At 43.8% G+C, this 26,271-nt stretch overlaps 2 protein-coding genes and 1 pseudogene across 5 annotated transcripts in view; 2 read left to right on the top strand and 1 right to left on the bottom strand.

The window, feature by feature from the left end:
• Nucleotides 1–112: 112 nt before the first annotated feature.
• Nucleotides 113–15,814, bottom strand: TMEM218 (transmembrane protein 218). Of its 4 annotated transcripts, none has more exons than XM_081799182.1 (5): nt 15,536–15,814; nt 4,803–4,912; nt 3,879–3,981; nt 1,555–1,607; nt 113–847 (listed from the first exon to the last, which is right to left on the bottom strand). In XM_081799182.1, the coding sequence occupies exons 2-5, from the start codon at nt 4,910–4,912 to the stop codon at nt 748–750; spliced, it is 366 nt and encodes a 121-aa protein (XP_081655308.1). In that variant the 5' UTR covers nt 15,536–15,814; the 3' UTR covers nt 113–747. The 4 variants fall into 4 exon arrangements, with proteins under 4 accessions (XP_081655308.1, XP_081655309.1, XP_081655307.1 ...); XM_081799181.1 differs by lacking the exon at nt 113–847 and adding an exon at nt 882–1,011 and having other exon boundaries at nt 15,494–15,814; XM_081799179.1 differs by lacking the exon at nt 113–847 and adding an exon at nt 882–1,011.
• LOC102740002 (glyceraldehyde-3-phosphate dehydrogenase pseudogene) lies at nt 9,827–11,132 on the top strand (annotated as a pseudogene).
• Nucleotides 15,815–16,429: 615 nt separating the features above from the next.
• Nucleotides 16,430–26,271, top strand: part of PKNOX2 (PBX/knotted 1 homeobox 2) — a 293,351-nt gene continuing 283,509 nt past the window's right edge. Inside the window, exons 1-2 of the mRNA XM_081799167.1 lie at nt 16,430–16,698; nt 21,747–21,888. The gene's annotated coding sequence lies outside the window, so the exon portion shown is untranslated. The remainder of the gene's footprint in view (nt 16,699–21,746; nt 21,889–26,271) is intronic.

The following is a 26,271-nucleotide window of genomic DNA, read 5'->3' as shown; positions in this document are numbered from 1 at the left end:
GATCTATAGCAGCAAGACAAAAACCAACACTCCCATACCCTTCCAATTTCAAACAAATTTGAAATATAGAATATAGACTGGGAAAGCTGTGGCCAAGAGTCTGAAGTGAAAGTGAGTCCTTGGGTTGTTTATTGCTTTATTAGAGCAGAGGGAAGGGACACTGATTGCTTGTATAGATTCTGAGGCACTACATACACACTGGTCAACAACCAACACCTGGGTAAGTCTTCCAACTCATCACATTTAAATAACCTTTTGAACTTGGAGTGCCGTTCCTTTCCTAATGATCCCACCCTTGCAACTAAGAATCTTGTGTATTATCGAAAGGATGAGATTCTTCCATCTCCTGGACCGCAGAAGCCAAATTGCTCCTTTTCCCAAAATCCACTTACTGATGTCTTGATTGAAAATCTACCGGAAGCCGATCACTGTTACTATTTCCCTTTCAAAACAGATAGAAAACCTGAGGAACAAGTGCAAAGAAGACCGCAACATCCCTCTGAAGATGGTGAGAATCATCTCCACAGGGCCATTTTTGCAACCCCATTTCCGGAGGCCAAGATTCAAGGGATTTGTCCTAGTTGTGAATGGATATTTCTCTGATCTTAAGGCATAAAGGCTGTCAAAACAAGGCTCTGAATAGTACCTTTCTGCTCACCAGTGACATAAAAAGTGAAGGACAGAACAGGGTCTTGGTTTTCCTGAACAGTGCTCAGTAGGACCGCAGTGGTTTGGCATAGATTGGCTCTAGGATATGATGAATGAGAACCAAAAAGAGGCTTCCAAGGAAGACAGCAGTGAGGAAAGCCAGCAGGACATAGCGGCCAATGAAAAAGGAATCCACAATCTGTAGAGAGAAACATCAAAAATGAAATTACGATCACTTCAGCTTGTGCTCATCTGAAATCTTTAATGAGTGGGCCCAGAGTCTGTTTGTATTTGTGACTTCTAGTAATATCCTGCTCTGAGTCTCTTCTGTAAATGGCTAGGAAAGAACCTTTTCTTGACTTCCTGTGCCGGAAATACAAGATAAAAAATTAATGAAGTACAGGGGAAAAATGGCTCAATTTAGGAGGAGGTTCACAAACACTGTGAAGACCTTGGATGAGCTCTTTTATGTTCTGACATCAGTTATCTGAAAGAGTTCATGAGAAGCTTGTTTGCTTGGTCTTAGAAAAGCTCATTTTTGTTGTTAACTTTTTTATTATGGAGAATTTTAAACACATATAGAAAGATAATAGTATAATAACCCCCATATATCCAAGATCAAGCCCCCAAATCATCAACCCATTGCTGATTCAGGAGGGTTCCTTTTCAGAATGGAAAGGTGATTCTTTAAAACTTTCATCAGAAGAGTCCTGAACCCTAACATTCATAATCCAGCACTCCAAGGCTTGGGCTAAATGGCCATTTGCCTGAGACACTAAAATGTTGAAAGGATAGACAACGTGCCCCAAATCATCCAGCTGGCTGCCTGGCAACCAGTCATACTTGGAGCCCCAAAGCTGTTGGTCTTTGCTGACAAAACCTACACTTAGAGTTGGCTCTACCCACCTGGCTACTGTCCGCTTCCAGAGCTCTACTCTCCCCAGATCCAAATGGCGGTGCTTAAATCAGGGCAGGAAAAAGTAAATTAATCTGATGGACCTAATGGAGCAGGAACATGAACCAAGTGGCAGGGTGACTTCAGAACTTCCCAAAGGAAAGGGAACCCAAAATACCTGAGAGGCAATTGTGGTAGACAGAATATGTCTATCCCAAATGTCCACATCCTAACCTCCAGAAATGGTGAATATGTTAGATTACATGGCAAAGGAGAAATAGGGTTGTAAATGGAATTGAGATTGCTAATTGCCTCACCTTTAAAATAGGGAGATTAGCCTGGATTATCCAATCCAGGTGGGCCCAGTAATCACAAGGGTCCTTAAACCTGGAAGAGGGAGGCGGAAGAGAAGGTCAAGGAAGAGATGGACAGAATGCAAGTAGAGTCATCGAGATGTTACCTCGCTGGCTCTGAAGATGGAGCATTGGGGCCGCTAGCCAAGGGCGGCCTCTAGAAGCTGGGCAGACAAAGAAACAAATTCTTCTCCAGAACCTCCAGGAAGGAATGCAGCCCTGCCAACCCCTGACTCTAGCCCAGGGAGCCTGCATTTGGACTTCTAACTCACAGAACTGAAAGAAAATCCATCTGTGTTGTAAGGCACGAAGCCGGTGGTGATTTGTTACAGCAGCAACAGGAGGCTAATACTGTGGCATGACACAGAGGACCTGCCAAGTCCTCACACTGCTCTGATCGCTGAGATCCAAAGATACCAAGAAGAAAACGGCTGCTCCAGAGATTACCCCAACAGCCAACTTACAACAAAGGTCAGTTTGATAAAACAGCTTTAACATAACTTTGACCTTGGCTCTGGTACCGAACAAGTCTCTCGCGGGCTACATGTTTGCTCGTTTGACACGTTTCACTTTTTAATTAGCCGATTAGCAGGCCTTTGGTGCAGAAGGCCCAGGTCATGTATTATTGATACAGTATCAAGCCAGGCTGCTGCAGGGGCCAGTTCTCAAAACCTGAAAATGAGAACACCGGTTCTGCGGGCCACGCTGACGGACATATTTTGCTCAAACCTCCTTCTTCTCTCCTGGGTCTGCAACTCATAGGACAGATTGCTCTGTGCCCTTCTCCCAATATTCACATCCATAGCCATCCAGAAATACGGCCCTTCACCACTCGCTCCCTCTCCGACGGGGAAACGGAGGTGGGAGTCTATTCCTGGCCCCCACACTTGGTACTTGCACCGACAGAGTGGTTTTCAAATGCTGACAAAAATCCCTGACACGTATGGAAATGATTCCTTACATGTGTGTGGCATTATGTCCTGTGGACTTTTCAGAACGAATTTCCTCCCTTTTGCCATGATTAGTCCTAGACAGAGTTAGAAACGTGTGCCAGTTTTAGTTCAGAAGTTGTATAATTTTGTGTACTGTGGTCTAGTGTCGAGGCTCACCCATGAACTCTCTGTGATGGCCCCCAATATTCTGACGAGTCCCCAGCAATGAAGGTTTGCAGACAGACCTCAGCTGGAATCCTTGCTCTGACTCTTCCCATAAATGTATGACCCTGGGCAATTTACTTAACCTCTTACAGCCTCAGTGTCCTTGGGGATAATAATAGCACCTACTTTATACCGTTTAGGGTTGTCTTAGGTTTAAGTGAGATAAGGCAAACAAGGTGCTTAGCAAACAACCTCACACACAGTAATCCCTTAAAAAATGCTAGACAGGTGCCTGGGTGGCTCAGTCAGTTCAGACGGCTGTCACTGCTGCATTCAGCTGTCTCAACAACCTCTGCTTCCCATAGAAATGCTCTTTCTCCACCTATCTTCTCTATGGAAAGTACTCTCTTCACCGCACACATGGAGGAACCAAACACACGGAGATGGACAAGCATGTCGTTCAGCACGCCCAAGGCACCGCATACGCTTTGGCTGGGATCTGAGTTTCTGCACCCAGACTACCGGGATGGGGACACTTGCATTTCAGGGCCAGGCCCCGTTCCTATTCCGAACTCATTTCCTCTTCTCCAGCCCCACAGTGTCAGGTGGCTTTTGGACACACCGCTTGTGCAGCTCGGTGCCCAGGGGGGATGCCCTCAAATCAGGCAACTAACTGCCCCATGGTGTTGCATGTGGGAATCAGAATGAGATTCTTGTCCTAGGTGAAAAGACAAGGGAATGTAAAGCTCCCTCTGAGCTTTCCCCACCCTCGTGTTAACTTTACGCTTCTAACATATTTCGGCCAACCTGACATTGGGAGAACAGCTCAGACCAAGGGAGACAAGAGTTATGACGCAGGAGGCAAAATAAAGCCAATAGTTTTACCTTCATTTCAACCTCTGGGGCTGGGACTTCACTGGCTCGAGGGAAGAGCAGCAGAACTGATGTGATGATCAGAGCACCGAGGAACACAAAAACGACAGAGAACCTGGGGTCAAAAGACAGAATGTTATGAGCACGGTTTACAGATTCCTCTCTCATCAGTTAGGTCTGGAGAGGCTCTCCCCTGGAGCCAATATTCTAAGTTCCAGTCTCTTAACAGGGCCCAGAGCCCTGCTGCCCACACTATCCAGGGAATTTAGAAATGCTCTCCCCTTCAGCCCAGAGCCCTTCTTCCTAGACAGGTCCCCAACTGGATGCATTCCTGTTGATTCCTGGTAATTCCAAATTCCTAAGAATGGGAATGGGTACTTTTTATTTTGTCTCTGTGCATTTGTAATCATGAAAAATCTAATCAGCCCTTCCCTCTTCTTAACTTCTTTGTCTGTCTTTAGCTGGAAGACTCTGGTAAATCACGTAGCTCGCCGCTTCATCCCGACACTGTCTGGCCAGAGCGCAACTCTGCAGCCATCGGCGCGTCTGCAGTGTCCCCAGGCCCAGGTTAGAGCCTCAGGGACTGGAACCAAGCATGTGCCCTAAGTCTGAACAATTCTGAAACACACACATACACGCCCAAGAAATTCAACAGGCAGCGAACACGCATTTCCTTTTTGTTGCTTCTGTCCCCCCTCCCGCCCCCGCCCCCCCGTCACCTCCACAGTGAGAGCTGGAAAATACCACTTGCTTTCTCCTCTGCGTCAGAGCGTAAATAACACAGTCAGTGCTTATGATACCAGGTTAAAATGCAACTCATTCAAACTGCCAGTAATTACAAAAATGATCTTCTGGATTCTAAATGTTTAATGAGCATCAGCGGTTTCACTTCTAACTGCTTTTACCTTGGACTGCCAGCTGGAGAGGAGGCCTTACCTGGCTGGCCCGGAGGCTCTGGATAGCAGCGCACACAGCAGCAGCACCAACACCCAGAGCAGGGCTAAGATGAACACGCCGGCCCCCACCCCGAGCACGGTGCCAGCCATCTGCAGGGGAGACGAAGCGTGAGTACTGCACCCCACTCAGCCCTGGGGCCCCCCGGGGAACCATGCACCCCGTGACTTCTGCACCAGTTCTGCCTGTCTTCCTCCCGCTCCCGGTTTGTGTGAGGGTCTGCAGACAAATGTAAATACAAATACAGAAAGTCTGAACTCAGTCTGATGAACTTCTGATGATTGGTGTGATAGGAGGATTAATTGGTACAGGTCTTTGGGGAAGACCAGTCCCTTCATAGGAATTAGAAAATTAAAACCCTGGGGCGCCTGGGTGGCTCAGTTGGTTAAGCATCTGCCTTCGTCTCAGGTCATGATTGAGTCCCGCATCGGGCTCCCTGCTCAGCGGGAAGCCTGCTTCTCCCTCTCCCACTCCCCCTGCTTGTGCTCTCTCGCTAGCTCTCTGACAGATAAATGAATAAAATCTTGAATGAATGGAAGGAAAGTGGGAGGGAAGAGGAAGGAAGGAAAGAAGGAAGGAAGGAAGGAAGGAAGGAAGGAAGGAGGGAGGGAGGGAGGGAAGAGAGGGAGGGAGGGGAGGGAGGCAGGAAAGAAACTTAAAACGCCAAGCCTTTGTTTTAGGTGAGGACAGAGAGGTTGCTTTCTGCTCTGTGTGGATCACTTCAAATCTGCTATCTGAGTTCTAGTTTGGCTTTCCCGACCTGCAGCAGCAAGCTGAACTCTCTCCTGACAGAAATGTTAATGGAGGGCTGTGAAGGCACGAGGAGCCAAGCGCTACGGAGCCCATGGGGACATTGAGGCTCTCAGGGTAAGTCTGTGGTGTGAGCTTTGACTCCCCGGATGATCACAAGACAGAAATGTCCCCCTCTATTGTTGAGTTTTTCTTCACGAAAGGAAGCAAACTCCTAAGTCCTTGCAGAAGATGAGGACGATGAAGAAGAAAGGAGCCACCACTCTATTTGAACTTTCACGGTGTGCTAAGTACCTTACAAACACGTTTCATTTAATCATGGCAACAGGCCTCTGAGGTAGGTCTTATTACAGCCGTGTCACAGAAGACATAACTGAGGTGTAATGCGAAGGGCTATGTATTAACAAACCGGTGGCTTACAGTAGAACAGCATTCTCTCACAGTTCTGGAGGCCAGAAATCTGAAATCAAGGTGCCAGCCAGGCCGAGCTTCCTCCAAAGGCTCTAGGAGAGAATGCTTCCAGGCTCTTCTAGTGTCTGGAGGGCCCAGCATTGTCTTCCTCCTCTGTCTCTTATGAGGACACTTGTAGTGGATTTAGGGTCCACCCAAAGAATTTGGTCTGATGTCTTCTCAAGATCCTTAATTATGTCTGCAAAGACCCTTCTTCCACATAAGGTCACATTCACGGGTTCCAGGGATTAGGATGTGGGCACAGTCTTTTTGGGGGCCACCATTTGACCCACCCCACTGAGTCTAGAGCACCCCCCCGGTTTTCCCCTTTAGTATCAGAGACAAATCTTAAGCAAATAAATTCCTCCTCGATGGTTTTCTTTACCCTGATGGTTTAAATACCACAAAAATTATTATCTATGACAAGTTCTGTTATAAAGGCATTGGAAAGATTGGAAAGGACGCCATGGGCATAAACTGCCAAACAAACATTTATTCAATCAAAAACTATTCTGTGCCACAGTCTGGGGATCACAAGGTTAAATAAGACATATCTTCTGACAGAAGCTGCAGGCCCACTGGAGAACACTGTCACGTAAACAACTATCCACGCCACACTCTGATAAGCAAAGTACAAAGTGGGACAAAGTGGGACCTGAGGTAGTGCAAAGGGAGAAGGGCTTCACCGAGGAGATGACTTCCCACAGGCCCAGATGGGAAAGAATCAATGTGGCAAGATGACAGGCAGGGGGAGGGGTGGGCCAAGAGAGGAGTGGCAGCAGGTGGGCTGGGCTCTCACTTGCCTCTCTAACCTAACCGGGGCGCATCCCCTCCCCCCAATTTAGAGCGCACAGTATCACCTCAGTAACTCTAAACTGCCAAGTGTTTCCCTACCTCTGGGTCCTTGTACTTGCTGTTTCCACTGCCTGGAATTAACCCACAGCCCCCAGCGAACCTTCCACTATTTGCAGGGCTGGCTTCTCCTCATCTGTCTGATCTCAGCTTTAAATGTGACCTCCTCAGAAAGGTCTTCCCTGATGGCTCTGGCTAAAGTAACCCCAAACAATTACTCTCCCTCACTCCTTATTTCCTTCAGGGTACATTTCACAAACTATAGTTCACACTTTTACTTACTATTTACAGGTTTACCTTCTATGTCTCCAACCAGTATAGCAAACTCTACGAGGGCAGAGATTTTTATATCTTGCTCACCACGGTATCCCCAGTTGTTAGCACAGACATTATAAGCAAGAAATATTCATTTGATGAATAAATGAAGCAGTGCTAACAAGTCCATAGAAATCAAGTGAAGGGCTGATAGGATCATATTTAGCTTTAGAAAGAGGACTGTAACTTCTGGTCAATATGCTGGACAGACCTAACAAGGGAAGTACCTCACATGTAATGAATGTTATGATAGTGAACACATAGAAATGCTTAGTAAAAGTGAGCAAAAAGAATTCAATACACAGCGGAGCTCGGAAGCAATAAAGGAAAATCCTTAAGTACCATAAATGAAAGCATAATTCAAAATCTGAGTGGTAAGCAGGAGCTGAGCCCAAAGGTCTATAGGGGTACTGAAACCAGCTGCAGACCTTTGGAGTGGTCCCTCCTGGACAGATGAGGTCTCAGACCCATGATACAGAGAACCAGAACTGAGAACAAGGCATAAAGATTAGCCCAGAAAGGGCCCACCTGTCTTCGAAATAGGGACTAAAACATTTGCTGCTGACTTTGTTGGAACAAAGTTGGCCGAGTACCTCAGGCCATGAGTGAAAAAAGACTAACCCAAGAGAAATCTGAATCCCAATCCGACACCACATGCAAGTGTGGGGTTCAAATCATACTACCAAAGTGGTATGGGAATCTCGAGAAGTAAGATTCACATAAAACCAGTCTAAAAGTGAGAAACTTGTAGGGTCCCGGCAGAAACAACTGAAACCTCTCTGTAGGGATGCCACACAAGTCAGCATGCAAGGCTCTCACCAAGTTGGGTACAAAATAAAAATATTTTTACACAAAGACTGAAATGGAGTTCACCTGTCACTGCTGTACTTGAGCAAGAATGAAAATGAACCAAGAAAGAAGGCATGAGATGTAAAGAGGAATGGTAAGAAAAATACTGGGTAATATTGATAGTAAAGATTTCTGAAATGATAAGAAGGCCTAATTGTTTGAGGAGTTAAAAACAAGGAAGAACAACAGCAACACATTTATGGATATGTCTCCTCAGGCAAGGGAACCAAAAGCAAAAATAAACTATGAGGATTACACCAAAATAAAAAGCTTTTGAACAAAGGAAACTATCAATAAAACATAAAGGCAACCTAGTGAATGGGAAAAGATATTTGCAAATGATATATCCCATAAGGGGTTAATACCTAAAATACATAAAGAACTTCTATAATTCAACACCAAAAAACAATCTAATGAAAAAATGGGTAGATGACCTGAATAAACATTTTTCCAAAGACATCCAGATGGCCAAGAGACACAGGAAAAGATGCTCAACATCACTCATCATCAGGGAAATGCAAATCAAAACCACAATGATATATTACATCACACTAGTCAGAATGGCTAGACAAGAAAAAAAAAAAAAAACAAGAAATAACAAGGGTTAGTGAGGATGTGGAGAAAAAGGAACCCTCATACACTACTGGTGGAACGTAAATTGGTACAACCACTTGGAAAACAGTATGGAGGTTCCTCAAAAAATTAAAAATAGAAATACCCTATGATTCAATAATTCCACTACTGGAAATTTACCCAAAGAAAATGGAAACACTAATTTGAGCAGCCCTATGTTTACTGAAGCATTATTTACACTAGCCAAGATATGGAAGCAACCTAAGTGTCCATGGATAGAAGAATGGATAAAGATCTGGCTGGCACACACACATATACACACGTGGACTATTACTCAGCCATAAAAAAGAATGAAATCTTGCCATTTGCGACAACATGGATGGACCTAGAGAGTATTATGCTAAGTGAAATAAGTCAGTCAGAGAAAGACAAATACCATATGATTTCACCATATGTGCAATTTCAGAAACAAAACAAGTGAACAAACAAAAGGCCGGACTCTTAAATACAGAGAACAAATTGGTGGTTGCCTTAGAGGAAGGTATGAGGAGTACAGGTGAAATAGATGAAGGGGATTAAAAGGTACAAACTTCCAGTTATAAAATCAGTAAGTCACCTGAAACTAATATAACACTGTATGTCAATTACACTTCAATAATAAAAAAATAAAAACAAAGAAGAGCTAAAGTATTTGTTAACAGTTACATGGAAGATGAGAAAGAACAGTTCCAAGTGAAATCATTGGTTATTACTTTGCACTGGAGGAGATGAAAGTTAATGATTACCTGTAGGCTTTGTTAAGCTAAATCTGCATGTTAAAAACACACAGGTAAACACCAAATAAAAGAAACAGGGTAAGTAACCTTCACACTAATAGAGTGAAAAAAATAAAGGAAGAAGGCAGAAGGCAGGAGGGGAAAGAAACAAAAAGCAAGGAAAACAGAAAATACAAAATAAGATTGTAAAATAAATCCAAATATAACAGTAATCATAGTAAACACATACAGATTATGCTTCAAGATCCCTTGCACAACAATGTGAATATCCTAAGAATACTTAACCAAACACTTAAACATGGTTAAGATGGTAAATTTTAGGTGTGTGGGTTTTTTTTTTTTTTTAAACCCCAATTAAAAAAAAAACCTAAACCAAACAAAATAAAATCTGGTGAAGCAATATTAGTATCAAACAAAATAGAATGGAAAGCTTTGAAAGGTATTAAGAGTTATATTCAGGCTCTCTGCTCCTCCCCGTTCGACAGGTAGCCGCATCTTCTGGTGCAGTGCCAGCCGCGTCCCCGAGACACGATGGTGAAGGTCGGAGTGAACGGATTTGGCCATATTGGGCGCCTGGTCACCAGGGCTGCTTTTAACTCTGGCAAAGTGGATATTGTCGCCATCAATGACCCCTTCATTGACCTCAACTACATGGTCTACATGTTCCAGTATGATTCCACCCATGGTAAATTCCACGGCACAGTCAAGGCTGAGAACAGGAAGCTTGTCATCAATGGAAAGTCCATCTCCATCTTCCAGGAGCGAGATCCCGCCAACATCAAATGGGGTGATGCTGGTGCTGAGTATGTTGTGGAGTCCACTGGGGTCTTCACCACCATGGAGAAAGCTGGGGCTCACTTGAAGGGCAGGGCCAAGAGGGTCATCATCTCTGCTCCCTCTGCCGATGCCCCCATGTTCGTGATGGGTGTGAACCATAAGAAGTATGACAACTCTCTCAAGATTGTCAGCAATGCCTCCTGCACCACCGACTGCTTGGCCCCTCTGGCCAAGGTCATCCATGACAACTTCGGCATCGTGGAGGGACTCATGACCACCGTCCACGCCATCACTGCCACCCAGAAGACCATGGACGGCCCCTCTGGGAAGCTGTGGCGCGACAGCCGAGGGGCTGCCCAGAACATCATCCCTGCTTCCACTGGCGCTGCCAAGGCTGTGGGCAAGATCATCCCTGAGCTGAATGGGAAGCTCACTGGCATGGCCTTCCGTGTCCCCACCCCCAACGTGTCCGTCGTGGATCTGACCTGCTGCCTGGAGAAAGCTGCCAAATACAACGACATCAAGAAGGTGGTGAAGCAGGCATCAGAGGGCCCCCTCAAGGGCATCCTGGGGTACACTGAGGACCAGGTTGTCTCCTGCGACTTTAACAGCGACACCCACTCCTCCACGTTCGATGCCGGGGCTGGCATTGCTCTCAACGACCACTTTGTCAAGCTCATTTCCTGGTATGACAATGAATTTGGCTACAGCAACCGGGTGGTGGACCTTATGGTCCACATGGCCTCCAAGGATTAAGAGCCCCCTGGACCACCAGCCCCAGCGAGAGCAAGAGGAAGAGAGAGGCCCTCAGCTGCTGGGGAGTCCCTGCCCCAACTTACCCCCAAAACACTGAGAATCTCCCGACCTCCTCCGTTTCCATCCCAGACCCCCTGAAGAAGGGGAGGGGCTTGGGGACCCCTACCTTGTCATGTACCATCAATAAAGTATACTGTACCCAGCCAAAAAAAAAGAGTTATATTCACAAAAAGAAAAACTTAACAAAAAAATACAACTCAGGACAAAAATGAACCCAAGACAAACCTTTAAAATATACAAGTCAAAAGGAATCACTGCAATAAATGGACAAACCCACAAATTTAGTGGAGATTTTAATATACCTCTCTCAGAAACTTAGAAGTGGGTATATGAATGGCCAATAAGTATGTGAAAGGTGTGTAAGATTTTTACAGCAAAAATTGTTAAACTTTATTCAAAGGTATTTTAAAAAATATTTTATTTATTTATCTATCTATCTGTCTATTAGAGAACTTGTGGTGGGGGTGGGGAGAGGGACAAAGAGACTCTGTGCTGAGTGAGGAGCTCAAGGCAGGGCTCGATCTCATGACCCTGAGATCATGACCTGAGCCAAAATCAAGAGTCGGACGCTCAACCGACTGAGCCACCCAGGCGCCCCCAAAGGTATTTTTTTTTTAAAGGCCTGAATAGAATAACAAAACAGACCTGAGTAGAAAAATAACCAACATTCCTGGATGGGATGGTTCAATATTAAAAGATCTCAGTATCAATTCAATGCAATTCTAACCAAAATCTCAAATTTTTGTGGAGCTCATGGAACTTGAAAACGTATCCTAAATTCATATGTAAGAGCAAAAGCCCAAGAATAGTGAAAACAATTTTGAGAACTAGGATGGAGACTTGCCTTTCTTGTTACCAACTGCCGTAAGACACATTATAAAACCAAGGTAATTAAAACAGTGTGATATGGCATAAAGACACATGGATCAGTGGAATAAAACAGAGAGCCCAGAAACAGATCCCTGCATTTATAAGAACTTGGTACAGGACAGAGTTGGTTCTGATTCAGCAGGTAAAGGATTTCATCGATGGTGTTGGGACAAACGATCATCCAATCAGAAAATGGTAATACTCGACCTCTACTTTATGTCATATACAAGCCAATTTTAAATGGAAAGTAATTCATAATAAAACAGCATATGTTTAAATATACAAATGTTCAGGCTGACTACACTAGAATACATAATGAAGTACAGCAGTCAGATGCTTGCGCCTAAACTTAGAATCACCATGAGCGCAAAAGCTACAAACGTGGGCTCATGCAGGTGTGCTGTATGGTAACTCAAATACCACGAGCTGGGCTGCCTTCAGCTATGTGATTTTCTCAAGTGATGAACAACTCTTGTTAAAGTTCCAAAACACAAGTAAGTATAATTTCCCCTTCATTTACATTTGCATTGCATTCCTGGAAATTTTACTATGTCAAACTGTGCCAAAAGAGACATTATGTTTATATGAAAAATGGAGTTAGGTTCTAGGCTGAGATTAGAAATGAGTATCCTGTGGGACACTCGAAAATGGTACAGGATGCAGGACAACTCTTCACTGCAGAATATCTAGCATCCCCAGCCCTGCTCCGTAAACCCCGGTAGTGCCTCCAAATCACAATAATAACCAAATGTGTTCTCACAAATTCCAAAATGACCAATAGGGCGGTACCATCCCCTTGGAGAACCAATGCTCTAGAAAAACTCTTGCATAAAGAGACGTGTACAAGGATGTTCATTGCAGTTTTTTTCGAAATAGCAAAACATCTGAAAAAACCTAAGTGTCCACCAATAAGGGAATGGATACAATATTATATACTCATAATGAACACTTAGAATGAACTTGACTATCTGTATTGATATGAATGTTATCTCGAAAACAATGTTGAGTGATAAAAGCAAATTACCAAATGAAGCCCACAGTATGATACTACTATTTTCAAAATTTAAGAAGTAGTAAAAGTAACCAACTGTGCCACTCAGTGGTGCAAAGTAAGCATTTGATTCTTGGTTTCAGCTCAGGTCATGATCTCAGGGTCATGAGATAGAGCTCTGCGTAGGGCTCTCGCTCAGCGTGGAGTCTGCTTAAGCCTCTCTCTCCCTCTTCCTCTGCCCCACTCCCCGTCCTGCGCTCTCTCACACGTGCTCTCTCTCAAATAAATAAATCTTAAAAAAAGTAATATATTGTTTATGAAGTACATATATACTGTACAAATATAAATACATGGGCATGAATGATGCACCATTTCAAAAGAGTGTTTGCCTCTTGGGAGAGAAGAAGGAAGGCAAATGGGGCCAGAAAAGAGAACAAAAGGGATCTCAATTAAATGTGATGTTTTATTTACTTAAAAGAAAAAACGTAAGCAGATGTGCCAAAATGTTAATGTTTGTTAATCTAGTTAGTAGAGCATAGGTATCTGTTATACTACCCAGTGTAATATTCTCTATTTATGAAATTCTTGAGAGAATTCTTAATTTTTAAAGAGGTAGCTGGTGGCTCAGTGCCTATGAGTCGAGATCAGAGACCAGACTGGTGACCAGTAGGGGACTCTCTGGATAAGGGATGATGAGGGTCTGGACTCCTGTCTTAGCTGTGGAAATGGAAAGGAGAAAAGGGAAAAGGTGTTAGAGATGACTCGGGTTTCCTGCTTGGTTGACGGAGCTGATAGTACTACCCTAGCAAGATAACTAGTTAAGTTTAATTGCTGTTTTGGATAAATTATAAAAATAACCTGTAAAACTTGGACCAACTCTAATGCCTAGAATACAGGGCAAGTGGTGGTCGAAGGTGGTACCGTTAGAAACATGGCCTTTCAATCCCCTATGGAATATTAAAGGTTCATGAGACACTGGGAGTCCGTATATGGCATGGCTTTAAAGTAATGAGATAAATACCCCCAAGCTCTTATAAGAATACAGTTCATCACTTTATAACCAAACTGTGTACATTTTCTGGTTAAGCATGGAAAGGAAAGCCTGGATATAGTATAGAGTGCTGCTGTGGAAAAGAAGTGAACATCTGGTCATTTTATCTTGTTAATTCTGTGTGGGAATAATACTTGTGATTATTTCCCATACTGTAATAGCAAATTACTGAGTAAATATGATTAAAAAATTAAAACAGTGGTGCTTTGGATTCATGTCCAGGACTTTTTCAAACCTTCTCTGAGAACAGATGGTTTAGCCAACCTGGTTTCCTGAGTAAGTCCATTTACTTAACTCTCTGGCATTTAAAGCAGGTAGACTAGAGTCAGAATAAAATAATGTCTCAATTTGAACACCCTGTTTAGTAGCTGACAACCAGAGCAACTCCAGGGCCAATCTTCCCCCTCTGGGCTCCTGCTGTGAGGTCTTTCTGTGGAAAGAGATTGTCCAAAACTTTTAGAGGTCTGTATAGTGAGTGCACTGCTCATTCATTTACTGTTGGTGCTACATACCCTTTCTCACAGCTCTCAGAGAAAACTGAGAGAGAGGCATACATTAAGGTGCCTGATCCCTGCACATACAGCCTAATAGATGAAAAATATACTGCTCGCCATGACTGTCGATCATGTGTGAGAATACTAATGGCCATTACAGGATGTCTTACAGTCCAGTACAAATGTGGATTCCATGGAGCGTAAGTTGGCCCTAGTGCTGCTGCTGCTGGTGGGAGCTAGATATCTCACCCATTCCTACATTTTCAGAGTCAAGGCCTTGAAGGCAGCAGAAAACAGCGATTGCAGGAATGAATGGCCCTTCTTCAGGATTCCTTTCCACTTTCCTTTATAACCGTTCCAAACCTTCAAATATAATGGGGGGGGGGGGCGGGGGTCACACATTTATTTTTCTACAGTAAACATTTCACTACGGTTTGAATTTTAATGTATCAGGATAATGCTTCTACCTCTGTAATTAAGTAAAATGCAAGCCTGGGAAAAATAAACCGCGGAGCTACCTAAATGCCATCGATGTGGCATTATCTCTTAACTCAATGAGAGAAAAGGGGGGGGATCAGTGGATCCAGACACGTCCTTCCACCCTTTTTCCTGGGCGGTGTGTGGACCGTCTGTAAGCCATCTCGCCAGGGGCTCTCCGGACAGCAGCAGCACGCGCTGGAGTCAACACCCCAGGAACTAGGGCTTTAGCGTCTCTCCCAAGCCCTGCGGCTCGTTCAAACTGGCCGCAGGAAAACGTCGCCCCAGGTCTCAACTTCAGACTGTTCGTCAGGCGACCTCCCAGTAGTTGGAGAGATTAAGGTCTCGGTCATAAGGTATTTGAACCAGACACTGACATTTCCCTTTCTTAGGAGCACGACAAAGAAAGCATCCCCTCTTTCTCAGCCCCAATTAAGTATTTATTGGCCGCCGGGCCTTGGGTCCAGATCGGCGGTAAGGGTGATGTGAGAGTCCGCGCACAGCCATCCGCCCACGCGGTCTTCCAGCCTCAGCCCCAGCCTCGGCCATTCTCCCTTCGCAGCCGTCCCCCACTTTCCTCGCCTCCCCCTCACCTGGCTCTCCCTCTCCCAGGTCCCTTACTCACATCTCACTGTCCGGCCCGTTCCAGCCCACAGAGGCTTCGGTCTACTTACGACGAATCACAAGTGGGCTTTCATCCAGGCGATTCCATATTCGCTAATCAGCGCTGCTCTTTCAACACCCAGCTTCTTTCTCATTTGCTTACGCCCGCAGCGCCTCCAGGCAACGCCAGGCGTGGTGGGTGGGCACGTCGCACTTCGTTACGCCCACCGATTGGTCGGTGCTATTGGTCCCGAGACCGGCCTCAAGTTCGATTGGATCGGGGCAGTCCGGGCTCCGCCTCCCGTCCCACCTCGTTGTCAATCACACCATCTCTTAGGTAACCCCCAGAACCATTGGTCAGTCTAGCGTGGGGGCGGGTTGTTAGGCGGGAGAGAGCTGCTCTCCCGGCCTCCCTCGCTGTTACTATGGAGACTGTACAGCCAGGTTGTGAAGCGGAGGAAGGCAACCCCTTCCCCTCGTCTCGAAGTCCGGAGATTTGTACAGCAGTCTAGACGTTAATCTCTGTTTCGGAGTTTGATAGACGTCTCAGTCCCCGACCCACTGGTTTGGGTGGGCGGCGGGACTCTGGGGGCAAGTCAGATTAGGCCTCGGAGAGCTGGGGTCAGGCCCTGTCATTAAGGGTCCCTAAAACCTCCCATCCCCGGACGGAACCGAGTCCGAAGCACAAGTTGTATGTACCAGCATCATATTTTCATTTATCCTTACCTCGCCATACTTTATTTGGAGTTGTTCTTGTGTTAGCCTTAGGAAGTAGACTATGGCGAGGATCATTCTTCTCATGGGACAGACTGAGGAAGCGAGGCCAGGGTCAGTCAAGTAAATCTGTAGCCACGCCTCCAGGCAGCTGGAACTGGTCCATGCTTTAGCAGACTGCTCTTACCTAACTGCAAACTAAAACTCGCCGTGATTTTGTTCCAAAGCTATGTATGGCCCGTTAGACCAAAACATCCATAAATCAGGCCAACCAGTGGAAACAGGACGGAGGACTCATGCTCCACGGCTGAATCAGGAAGGGAAAACAGGCAACACTCAAAACAAACAATACCAAATTTGAGAACTGCAGTACTTGAACTTTTGACCTTAGACATCATTCTGAAACATCATGAAGCAATCTATTCAGTCCTGGAACATTGAAGCTCTGATGTAAGGAATTCAGCTCCTGCATCATAGCTTTATGAGTAAAATGGAAGAAGATGGTTGAATTCCATTGAATGTAAGTCTCAAATTTACTTTCAAGGTTTCATTTGTAGTCATATGTCCTAACCACTATTTCTTAGGTGTTTAACAAGTGAACCACTTGGCCCAATGCGGAGCTCTGAGGTTAAGAAAGCCATTATTTTGATTAATTCATGTCATTGGAATTGAGTGTTAACTGTAGCTAAGCACTGGTAGGGACTATGAGGATACAAAAAATACCATGTGATTCCTGCCCTCCTTAATAAGCTGTGGTTTGTTACTGCCAACAGCATATGAAACAATTAGGAAACACTTTAAGGCAAGATATAACGTAAGCCAAACTTAATTGCCCCCATAATAATAATAATACTTCATATTTGCAGAGCATTTTGTAGGTTTAAGAGCACTTCTTCACTCATATTCTTTGGGGAAATAGTGTTTTGGCTGGAGTTAATTGGGGGTCTTCGTGGTATAGCTAGCATGAATGCTGGGCCCTGGAATATGGGTAGGAATGGAAAAGGTGGAACAGAGATGGAAGGGAATCCAGGGAAAAAAATAGTTTGAACAAAGAGATTGAGACAAGAATGAGCACTGAGTATCTGGGGAATAATGTGGAGACTGGTCTAAGCCAGAGTGGAGATAAATAATGGAAAATAACACTGTTTAGACCAACTGGTCAGTTCTGAGTTCTTAATGTTTGGGGGAGAAAGTATTCCAAAGTTCGAGATTGGAAAAGTTAACCTTCTTACACTTCAAATGATCAAGCTGACTTTAGTTAAATTATAAATTAAGAATAGGTATAACTGAGAAGGCACTTCAGACCTCTTACATCTTCCCGAATTGATATAACATTTTAGGTTTCCTCTCACATCAAGGGACCCTCCCCGTTAGCCCCACCTCTATCTCATCCCTTAACTGGGAGGAGGTATTAGTTTTCTGATTAAATAATGATATTCTACCCTCTCATTGAAATTGAGAGAAGTGCTATCACCATAGCGCTCCATCTTTTGCCATCTCTTAATCAAAGTTCACTCTAGAGAAGATTGATTACTTGACTATCCAATCTTTCTCCTTTTAAAAATTGTCTCCTCTGTCAAGTGTTATATAGTGCCTCTCCACGTTGCTCCAAATCTCTGCTGTATACGTACAGCTAATATTGTACTTGTAGAATGTACTTAGGCACCATATATGTATGCATATCATTTGTTTAATTACAATTTTATTTTCTCCTAAACAAACCAAAAACTTCAAGCAATAACAGTACAAACCAGTGCCCAGTTGCCTCTTTCTTTAATGTGTAAAATCATTTGTTATGCTGTCTGATAGAGGTAGGGTAGCAAAAAGACTATGGCAAGGAGTAAGGAGTGATTTCAGGAGAAGGCATAAAATTTTCATGTTTATTTTATAGTAAAAACTTTCTCTGCCAGAGAGTCCTAAATTTTTTTTATATAAATTTTCTCTTGTGTGATTATTTGACCATTTCTGTAGGTCTGAAAATATACCCAACACTTAAGTGATTGTTGGTTATTAACTGAGACTAAAAAGCTTTTGTTCTATTCTGCTAATTGGGAAACTGGGTAAACAAAAATTTCACCCAGTACAATTGTCACTTGTTGAACCCAAGTTACTGGCTTTCTAAGATCATTCAGAATTACCACCATGATGTTCCAGGTCATAATATTTACCTGATACTGTGACCAGGGGTCAGCAAACTACAGTCTGGGGGCCTCTTCTGGCCTGCCATCTATTTTTTGTATGATCGGCAAGCTAAGAATAAATTTTACATTTTTAAATGGTTGGGGAAAAAACAAAAGAAGAAAACTGTGAAAACTATAGGAAACTCAAGTCTCAGTATAAGTAAAGTTTTGCTGGAACACAGGTGTGCGAGCAGTTTGTCTATGGCTGCTTTCACTTTACAACATCAGAGCTGAGTAGTTAATACAGAGACTATATGGCCCCTAAGCCTGAAATATTTACTGCTGGGCCATTAAGAAAAAGCTTTGAGCCTTACTATCTTAGAAGTCTCTAATGATGGGCACCTGGGTGGCTCAGTCAGCTAAGCATCTGCCTTCGGCTCAGGTCATGATCCCAAGGTCCTGGGATGGAGCCCCCATATCAGGCTCCCTGCTCAGTGGAGAGTCTGCTTCCCCCCTCCCTCTGCCCCTGCTCATGATCTATCGCTCTCAAATAAATAAATAAAATCTTTTTTTTTTTTTTAAGAGGTCTCTAATGAATCAGATCCCATGGAATGTTGGAACCAAAACAGACTTTGGAAATCATGTCAATAAAAAACAAAACAAAAACTAACATTGATAGAGATAAATTATTTCTTGCCTAAAACCACATAGTCTGTGGACAGAGCTGGTATTAGAATCCTGGTTCCTCTGGTCCAAGGTTTCCTTCATCCATGCTGTGTCTTTTCTCATATAGAGCTTATCTTACTTAGGATGGGATAGGTGTTGTATAGTCTGGAGGCAAGGAGAATTCATCAGATCTTTCCTAATTCTGATCCCCTGACAAATACAGTGCACAATAATCAGTTGATGGATCCTTGGACTTGCATTATTTCAGCCAATATGAGTTGTCTTCTGTTTTTCCTTTTTTTTTTTTTCTCATTTCTCAAAGGTATATGACCATGATGAAAACTTTCTCCTTCTACATTCTTTTTCTCTTTTAAAAAAATCTCTTTTCCTCCTTCAACAAAGGAATTCAGAGGTGACTGAGTCTCTATTCCAGTCTAAGTTTCTTCAGAGAGATGAGGATGATTAGGAAGCCATAGGATGCACAGTTACTACTCTGGAGTCCATGGATGGGCCATATGTGCAGAGAAGGGAGGGAGAGTGTCCACAGACCGCCTTGAATGGTAAGGCTTAGTGGGTGTGTGCATATGTAGGCTTTTCTGGGGAGAGTATCCATAGCTTTCTTCAGATTTTTAAGAGTCCATGACCCCAAGAAGATTCAGAATTATAGGTATATAAAAAAGAGATGTGTCTGTGGGAGAAAACTGCTCAGATGGTGGCAGGGGAGACTGATTTGGGTTCTCAGGTCTCTGAGACCTCAGCTGATATGAGGGAAGAACTCTCTGCCCACTTACCGCAGCCCACCCAAGTTTTTTACCTTCTCTGCCAGTCATAGAGGTGATAAAAATTCATCAGATTCACATAACGGTTGAACTCCGATGGTGATGAAATCCCAGTATAATTCTTTTTTTTTTTTTATTTTTTATTTTTTAAGATTTTTATTTATTTATTTGACAGAGAGAAACACAGCGAGAGAGGGAACACAAGCAGGGGGAGCAGGAGAGGGAGAAGCAGGCCTCCTGCCAAGCACGGAGCCCGATGTGGGGCTTGATGCGGGGCTTGATCCCAGGACCCTGGGATCACGACCTGAGCCGAAGGCAGACGCCTAACGACTGAGCCACCCAGGTGCCCCAATCCCAGTATAATTCTCTCCAAAGAATGTTCTGATTAACAGAAACTGCAGAGGAACTAATTTTATGAAAATAGCAAATGGGATTGTTTTAGCCGAAGCAAGCCGGGAGAGCGGGTGCCGAAGCCGAGCGAAAGATGCAAACAGCCCCATTGTGCAGAGCTGACAGCTCCAATCTGGCCGTTTATTAAACGTCTTTCCGCTGTAAATTATTGAGCCTGGATTCTGGGAGATGAGGGAGCTGACAGGATAAGACAATAGGATAGAAAGCAAACCTGCACAGCTTCCTTCAGCATTATCGCAGCATTGTGTCTTACGAAAGCCTCTGCTTCCCCTCGTTTGGGGAAGGGGGCGAGTTCCCTCTTTGGTGGGCCTCCAAAACGGATGAGACAAATAACAGGCTTTTGATTTCTGAAGTATTTGTCCATTCTTAACAAGTCAGAATGTCCTTCAGAGAAAATTCAACCTGTTGGCTCAACAACTGAGAGCCAGGTATTTTGTCTATTTTCCAAAAGGACTGCTTCGCTCACACAAAGAAGAACCAAATTACATGTTTTAGTCTACTCAGCCACCAAAAGATTGAGTCCATTTGGCTTATTTGAGAGCTGGGAAGGTTTTTCATGCTGGAAGGAGTTCTAAGGTCTATTCCTTAAGCTGAAGAACAGGAAAAGGCTGGTTGGCAGAGAAGCAGTTGAATTCGGATTATGCTAGTAATCATTTGAAAAGCCAGAGTTCTGGAAACTAGGAGAGAAGCTGGGCCAGGGGGCAAGAGGCTCCATTGCCTGGTCAGGCACTGTCTACTCATTGGCTCAAGGCAAGTGATCATATGTCTTTAGTATGGATGCCTAAGTGTAGGGCCATTCATTCATGGGCTCATTCGTTTGACAAATATTTATACTGAGTATCACTGGATGCCTTGCCCTATTCCAGACTGTGGGGGTAAAGAATGAACAAAAAAGTCCTTGCTCTCATGGAAATTACATTCTAGTGGGAGAAGCCAGATAATCAACAAATAAATATGTGAAACACCTGTGGGTTTCAAGTGCTATGAAGAAGAAAAGCAGGATAAAGGAGTAGAGAATAATGAGGGGCATGTAGATTGAGGGGTGTTATTTGACACAGGGTCATGAAGGAAGACCTCTTTCCTGAGGTAACATCTTAGCACTGGCCTAAAGGAAGTGAGAGAGTGAAGAGCCAAGGGCCCAGCAGGCAAAAGGCCCTTCGAGGCGAGGTCTGTAGGCATTGTCCAAGAAGAGCAAAGGAAGCCAGTGTGGCTAGAGCTGGGGGGGGGGGGGGCGGTGCACAGGGGGCCTGGTAGGCCTTGAGCTTTCCTCTGAGTGACATGGGAAACCATTTGGAAGCTTTTTGAGCAGAGGAGTGACTGGATTTGACTTGCCAAGATCAACCACAGAATGAGTATGCCAAATACAGTTCGTAAAACCTATGGTCAGAATGGGGCCTGATTCCCATAAGACCAAGCCCTTAAGTAGCTTTTGGTGATTCCTCCCCAGAATGTGGGGTGCGAAGGCTCATTTCATGTCTCTTCATCTCCAGTGGGGGTGGGATTTCTTTGTTCTTTGTAAAATGGCATCCTCTCCTGGAGAGCGCCAAGGGTGATGATAAGGTGCAGTTTAATGTCCCTTTGTTCTCCTACAGACTGGGAGGAGGATATAAAGCCTCAAACAGCAGGAGGATCTGTTACCACTGTTGCCACTGGCCCCAGCCTCTGGGTTCACGGTCTAGGCGTTCTTTTCTGCAGAGCTGACATAAAGCGATCAACCAGCAAGAGAAGGATTCCGTGAGTTCTGATTTCCCCAATTCTTGTGAAGGAGAGGCCAGCAGCCTGAGAGACACATACCAGGCAGCTGCAGGGAGGATATATATGGCAAAACTCAGCTGGAGCCTATATAGGAACATTTGGTGGGTGGGAGAAGGAAACTCGCCATGCTTTGTGGGGAAGTGTGAGAGTATTAGAAGAACCATGGGGTTTCTGGATTAGCAGATGTCTTGAGGCATTGTTACAGCCCATGACAGGCCTGATCCCCATGCTTCCTTACAAGATGTGAAGTTCACTGTGCCGGAGAAGCAGCTGAAAAATGCTCCCATTCAGCTGAGGTCACACCAGTAAGCACTCAGTCGGTTCCATCAGGGCATTTCGGAAGAGGGTCAAGCTGAGCTTGTAGGTAGTGTAGAAATCACCGTTCTTGGGCTCTGAATGAGAGGAGATGGCTGGAATGGAGCGATTTTAAAATATGGACACAAATCTTATTTGAGCTCCCAGCTACTCAAATTGAAAGGCTTTTTATAGGTTGGTGCTGTGTTCTGGGATTGAAAGACCTCATACTTAGGAAGGAGATCTAAGAGGTAAAACAGGTTTAGGAATATAACTCTCTCAGGAGCACACAAATACCTAGGTATGGCTTGAGCTTGAGAGGGTAGTCTTATAAATATTCCAGCTTGAGAGGGTAGTCTCATAAATATTCCACATTTTTTTATGGCAAGGAGCCCTTTCCACAAGGAGGAAAAGAAGCCTTGAGGATTTCAGTTTTTGGATTTTCTGCCCCTGAACCATGTTTTGCTAACCTTTGGGGCACTTGCCAAACTATCCTCGATAGAAAATACTAACATGAGTTTGTTACACAAACTCAGAGGCCCTGAAGGCAGTAGATGTGATTCAAGTTAATCTAATAAAAAAAAATGATGATAAATAGAATTGGTTCTTTGGTTGCTTTGCCAACATATTTCGCTGGTTGAGATAGGAGAGTCAGGGAGCATGTAAGTGGGGGACAAGGAGAAGAAATGAAGGGAGTGACAAAGAACAGAGGCTTGAGGAATGAAGACAGTGAAGCCAGATTCCTTAAAGAAAAAGAAAGCACGAAGTGTGTAATTATTTAGGTGGTCTATGGTTGAGAAGGATGGCCATTCTCTGAATTGGTCATTTCTCCGAACCCTCATTTCTGGAGATGATTGCCCATTTAGTAAATTCTAGATTTTGCCTGACCCCTTCCTTGGTTGTGTTTTGACCTAAGGAATAAGGCCTTCAAAAACTGAACATCTGCCATCCATCAGGCAGTGTTCTAGAAATGGGAGGTACAGAGACAGTCTTTTTTTTTTTTTTCTTCAAATTTTTCATATTCTACTGTTTGAGACAAACAAGAAAAAAACACTCTGTAATAAAGGCCGCATCAGAGGGAATCTGGGGGTGCTTCCTGAGTACAGGGCAGGAAATAGAGGAGTCAGGGAAGGTTGACTCTGGAACAGGGTCTTTATGGATGACTGGAAATTAGCCACAGAGGATAAGAGGGAAAGGGTTCTAGGCCTAAGGACCAGCACATGCAAATATTTAGTGGTATGAGAGAGAATAACAAATAGGGGACAGGTGAGGAGTTCAGAGTGTCTGTGATATGGATTGTTCTGGGTCTGAAGGCATGGGAGGTGGGTAAGGGCAGAAGATGAAGAGAGGGAGGTCATTGGGATCTGTGTCATGAAGGGCTTGCATGACATGATGAGGAATTTAAAGATTTTTATTTGAGAGAGAGAGTGAGCCGGGGGAGGGCAGAGGGAGAGGGACAAACAGACTCCCCGCTGGGCAGGGAGCCCAATGCAGGGCTAGATCCCAGGACCCTGAGATCATGACCTGAGCCAAAGGCAGATGCTTAACCGACTGAGCCGTCCAGGCGCCCCAACATGATGAGGAATTTAGACATTATCCCGCAGATTCTGATGAGCCACTGAGAGATTTCACAAGGGAAGGTATTTATATTTTGTATATATAAACAATCTCTTCTGTAAGTCTCTTACAGATACCTACCAAGTTATCTGGCCTCTGCTGGAATCTGTTTAGGGTTAGAGAGCTCTCATCCTCCCAAAGCTACCCACTTGATTTTTGGACGGCTGTAAATCTTACAAAGGTCTTTCTTACACTGAGCCAAACTCTGCCTCCTCATAATTCGTACTCACTGTGTCTAGCTTTGCCATTTGTAGCAACATATAACAGGCACTTTAAAAATATTTGAAGATATCAATGAAGCCTTCCCTTAGTTTTTAGCTTTCCAAGTTAAGCACACACAGAGTTCCCTTGTTCTTGATTTACTTTACCGTATCTAGACTCCTTTACCACCTGTTCACAGCGATCTGGATGAACTGTGATTTGTTTGTTTGTTTATTTTTAGTCTGGACTTGAACCGAGGCTTATTAAAGCATCTTTTAGAATCTGGTGCTAGAATTCCTCATAATACATCACATAAGCTTGGAGCAGAGTGACGTTATTCCTGCTTCTTTTGAGCAGGACACTCCACAACCATCAGGGACTCGTGTCCTTAGATTGTCACTGGTCACATCTCACAGTCTGCTTTCAAAGCTTATGATTAACTGAAGCTTCTTACTCTTCTGCACATTTATTACTGCCAAGTGACATCTCCACCCTACTCGGTATGTGCAATTTATTTTTGAAATCTAAATAAAGGACTTTACATTTACTTCAATTTTATCTTGTTAGTTTTCCAGACTACTAGATTCCAGCCTATTAGGTTTATTTTTAAAGTCTTGATTCTTTTCCCTATGATATTAGTGGGTCTCCTTGCACATTTGATAAACATTCTTTGTATGTTAATTTGGATCATTATTAAAAGTGTTGTCTAGCATAAAGCTTGGCAGCATTGGAAACCTCCTTCTTGTCTGTGTATGTGTTCAGACAGCTTCAGTTTTGCCTAATGACCCATTTTACAGCATTATTCATAATGATAACTTTGAAGATATATGTGTTTGGCATTGACTCCCATTCAAATCAATAAATGTTTATTGTTGACCCCCTATCCGCTAGGTTCTGTGTTAGGTGCTGAGGACACAAAAATGATCAAGACATCATTCTTGTCTTAAAAGAGCTCACAGTTTAGCAGAGGTGATAACCATATATATACTAGCTCCAAATTAATGTGTGTATAATTAAATATGCATTACCTCTAATTTGTATTAGGGGTATATTTGTTTTTCAATGTAAAATATAATAGGTTTTGTATATATTATATCATAATCCACATTAGCAGTATAAGCAAAGTTTACAGAGGACCTGGAGCAAGGGAAGATTACTTCTTCATGGGGAAAAAAGGAGAAAGGAAGTCTTCACCAAAGAAGTGACATTAACTGGGCCTTGAAAGATATGCGGGATTTTTGTGAGATGAGTAGAGCATGGAGATGGGAGATATTCTGAGTGAAGAAACAGGATAAGCCAACCATGGAAGAATACATGTCTTCATTCCTTCATGGTTCAAGAAGAGCAAATATCCTAATGTGGGTGGAGTGCCGGGTTCAAGGATAGGAGTGATGGGAAACAAGGTGGGAGAGTGTGAAGGGCCTCAACCACCATGTTAAAGAGTTTGGGCTTCATTCTGTAGCCAACTCAGAGGTCTTTAAGCAAGAGAAATCAGTGGCATGATCTGATTTATCAACTTCATAACTCTACTGTACAGGGAAATGAGTTCATTTGGGCAAAACTTAGTGAACCTGTGTCGGTCTTGGTAGTAACTGACTGTAAGCATCTGTTTAATAAGCACCTCAATCAAATAAATAAATAAATAAATAAAAATTAATTAATTAATTAAAAAAAAGTAAGTACCTCAATCTTTCTTTTGCTCCTACTTCTTTAGCTTCTACGCATTTCCTGACTGCTGCTTTGACCTTTGGCCTCTTGCCTTTTTTTCTCCTTAGGCATTTGTGTTCTGCATTCTGTTGGTTTATTTGTTCACCCACAGCCTGCTCTGACCTTTACTATTTAATGTGTCCTCTGGCTGTGGCTTCTGAGTCCCAGCCATTCCCTGACCCTCAGAGCTGGCCTTGTCTTCATTTTGGATTACTCTCCTGCTTTCATTTCCCTGGGGGCTCCAGTGACCTCTGTGTGTTCTGTTCCATCTTGGTCTAACCTAGGTCTCATCCTTTGCACTACCATCTTTATCTCAGTTCTTCTATTCTAGCTCCCCGACCTGCAAGTTGTACCTGTTTGTTCACTGTGGTTTCCATTCTGATGATAAAATGTAATCTTTCCTTTCTAGAAGCTATATGGTGCTGTTGAAGAGACCAGACTAACACATAAGAAACTATATAAATTACAATTGGTTGACTAATTGGATATATGAACTAGAGGTGTATGAGTTTAGAGAAAAGACTGAACTGGGAAATTCAAGAA

The sequence above is a fragment of the Leptonychotes weddellii genome, chromosome 11, assembly GCF_054177405.1.
Source record: "Leptonychotes weddellii isolate Sample4059 chromosome 11, ASM5417740v2, whole genome shotgun sequence".
In the NCBI taxonomy this organism is placed as follows: domain Eukaryota; kingdom Metazoa; phylum Chordata; class Mammalia; order Carnivora; family Phocidae; genus Leptonychotes; species Leptonychotes weddellii.
Note: the sequence above shows the minus strand (reverse complement) of the source record. Positions and strands in the feature narration are given on the sequence as shown.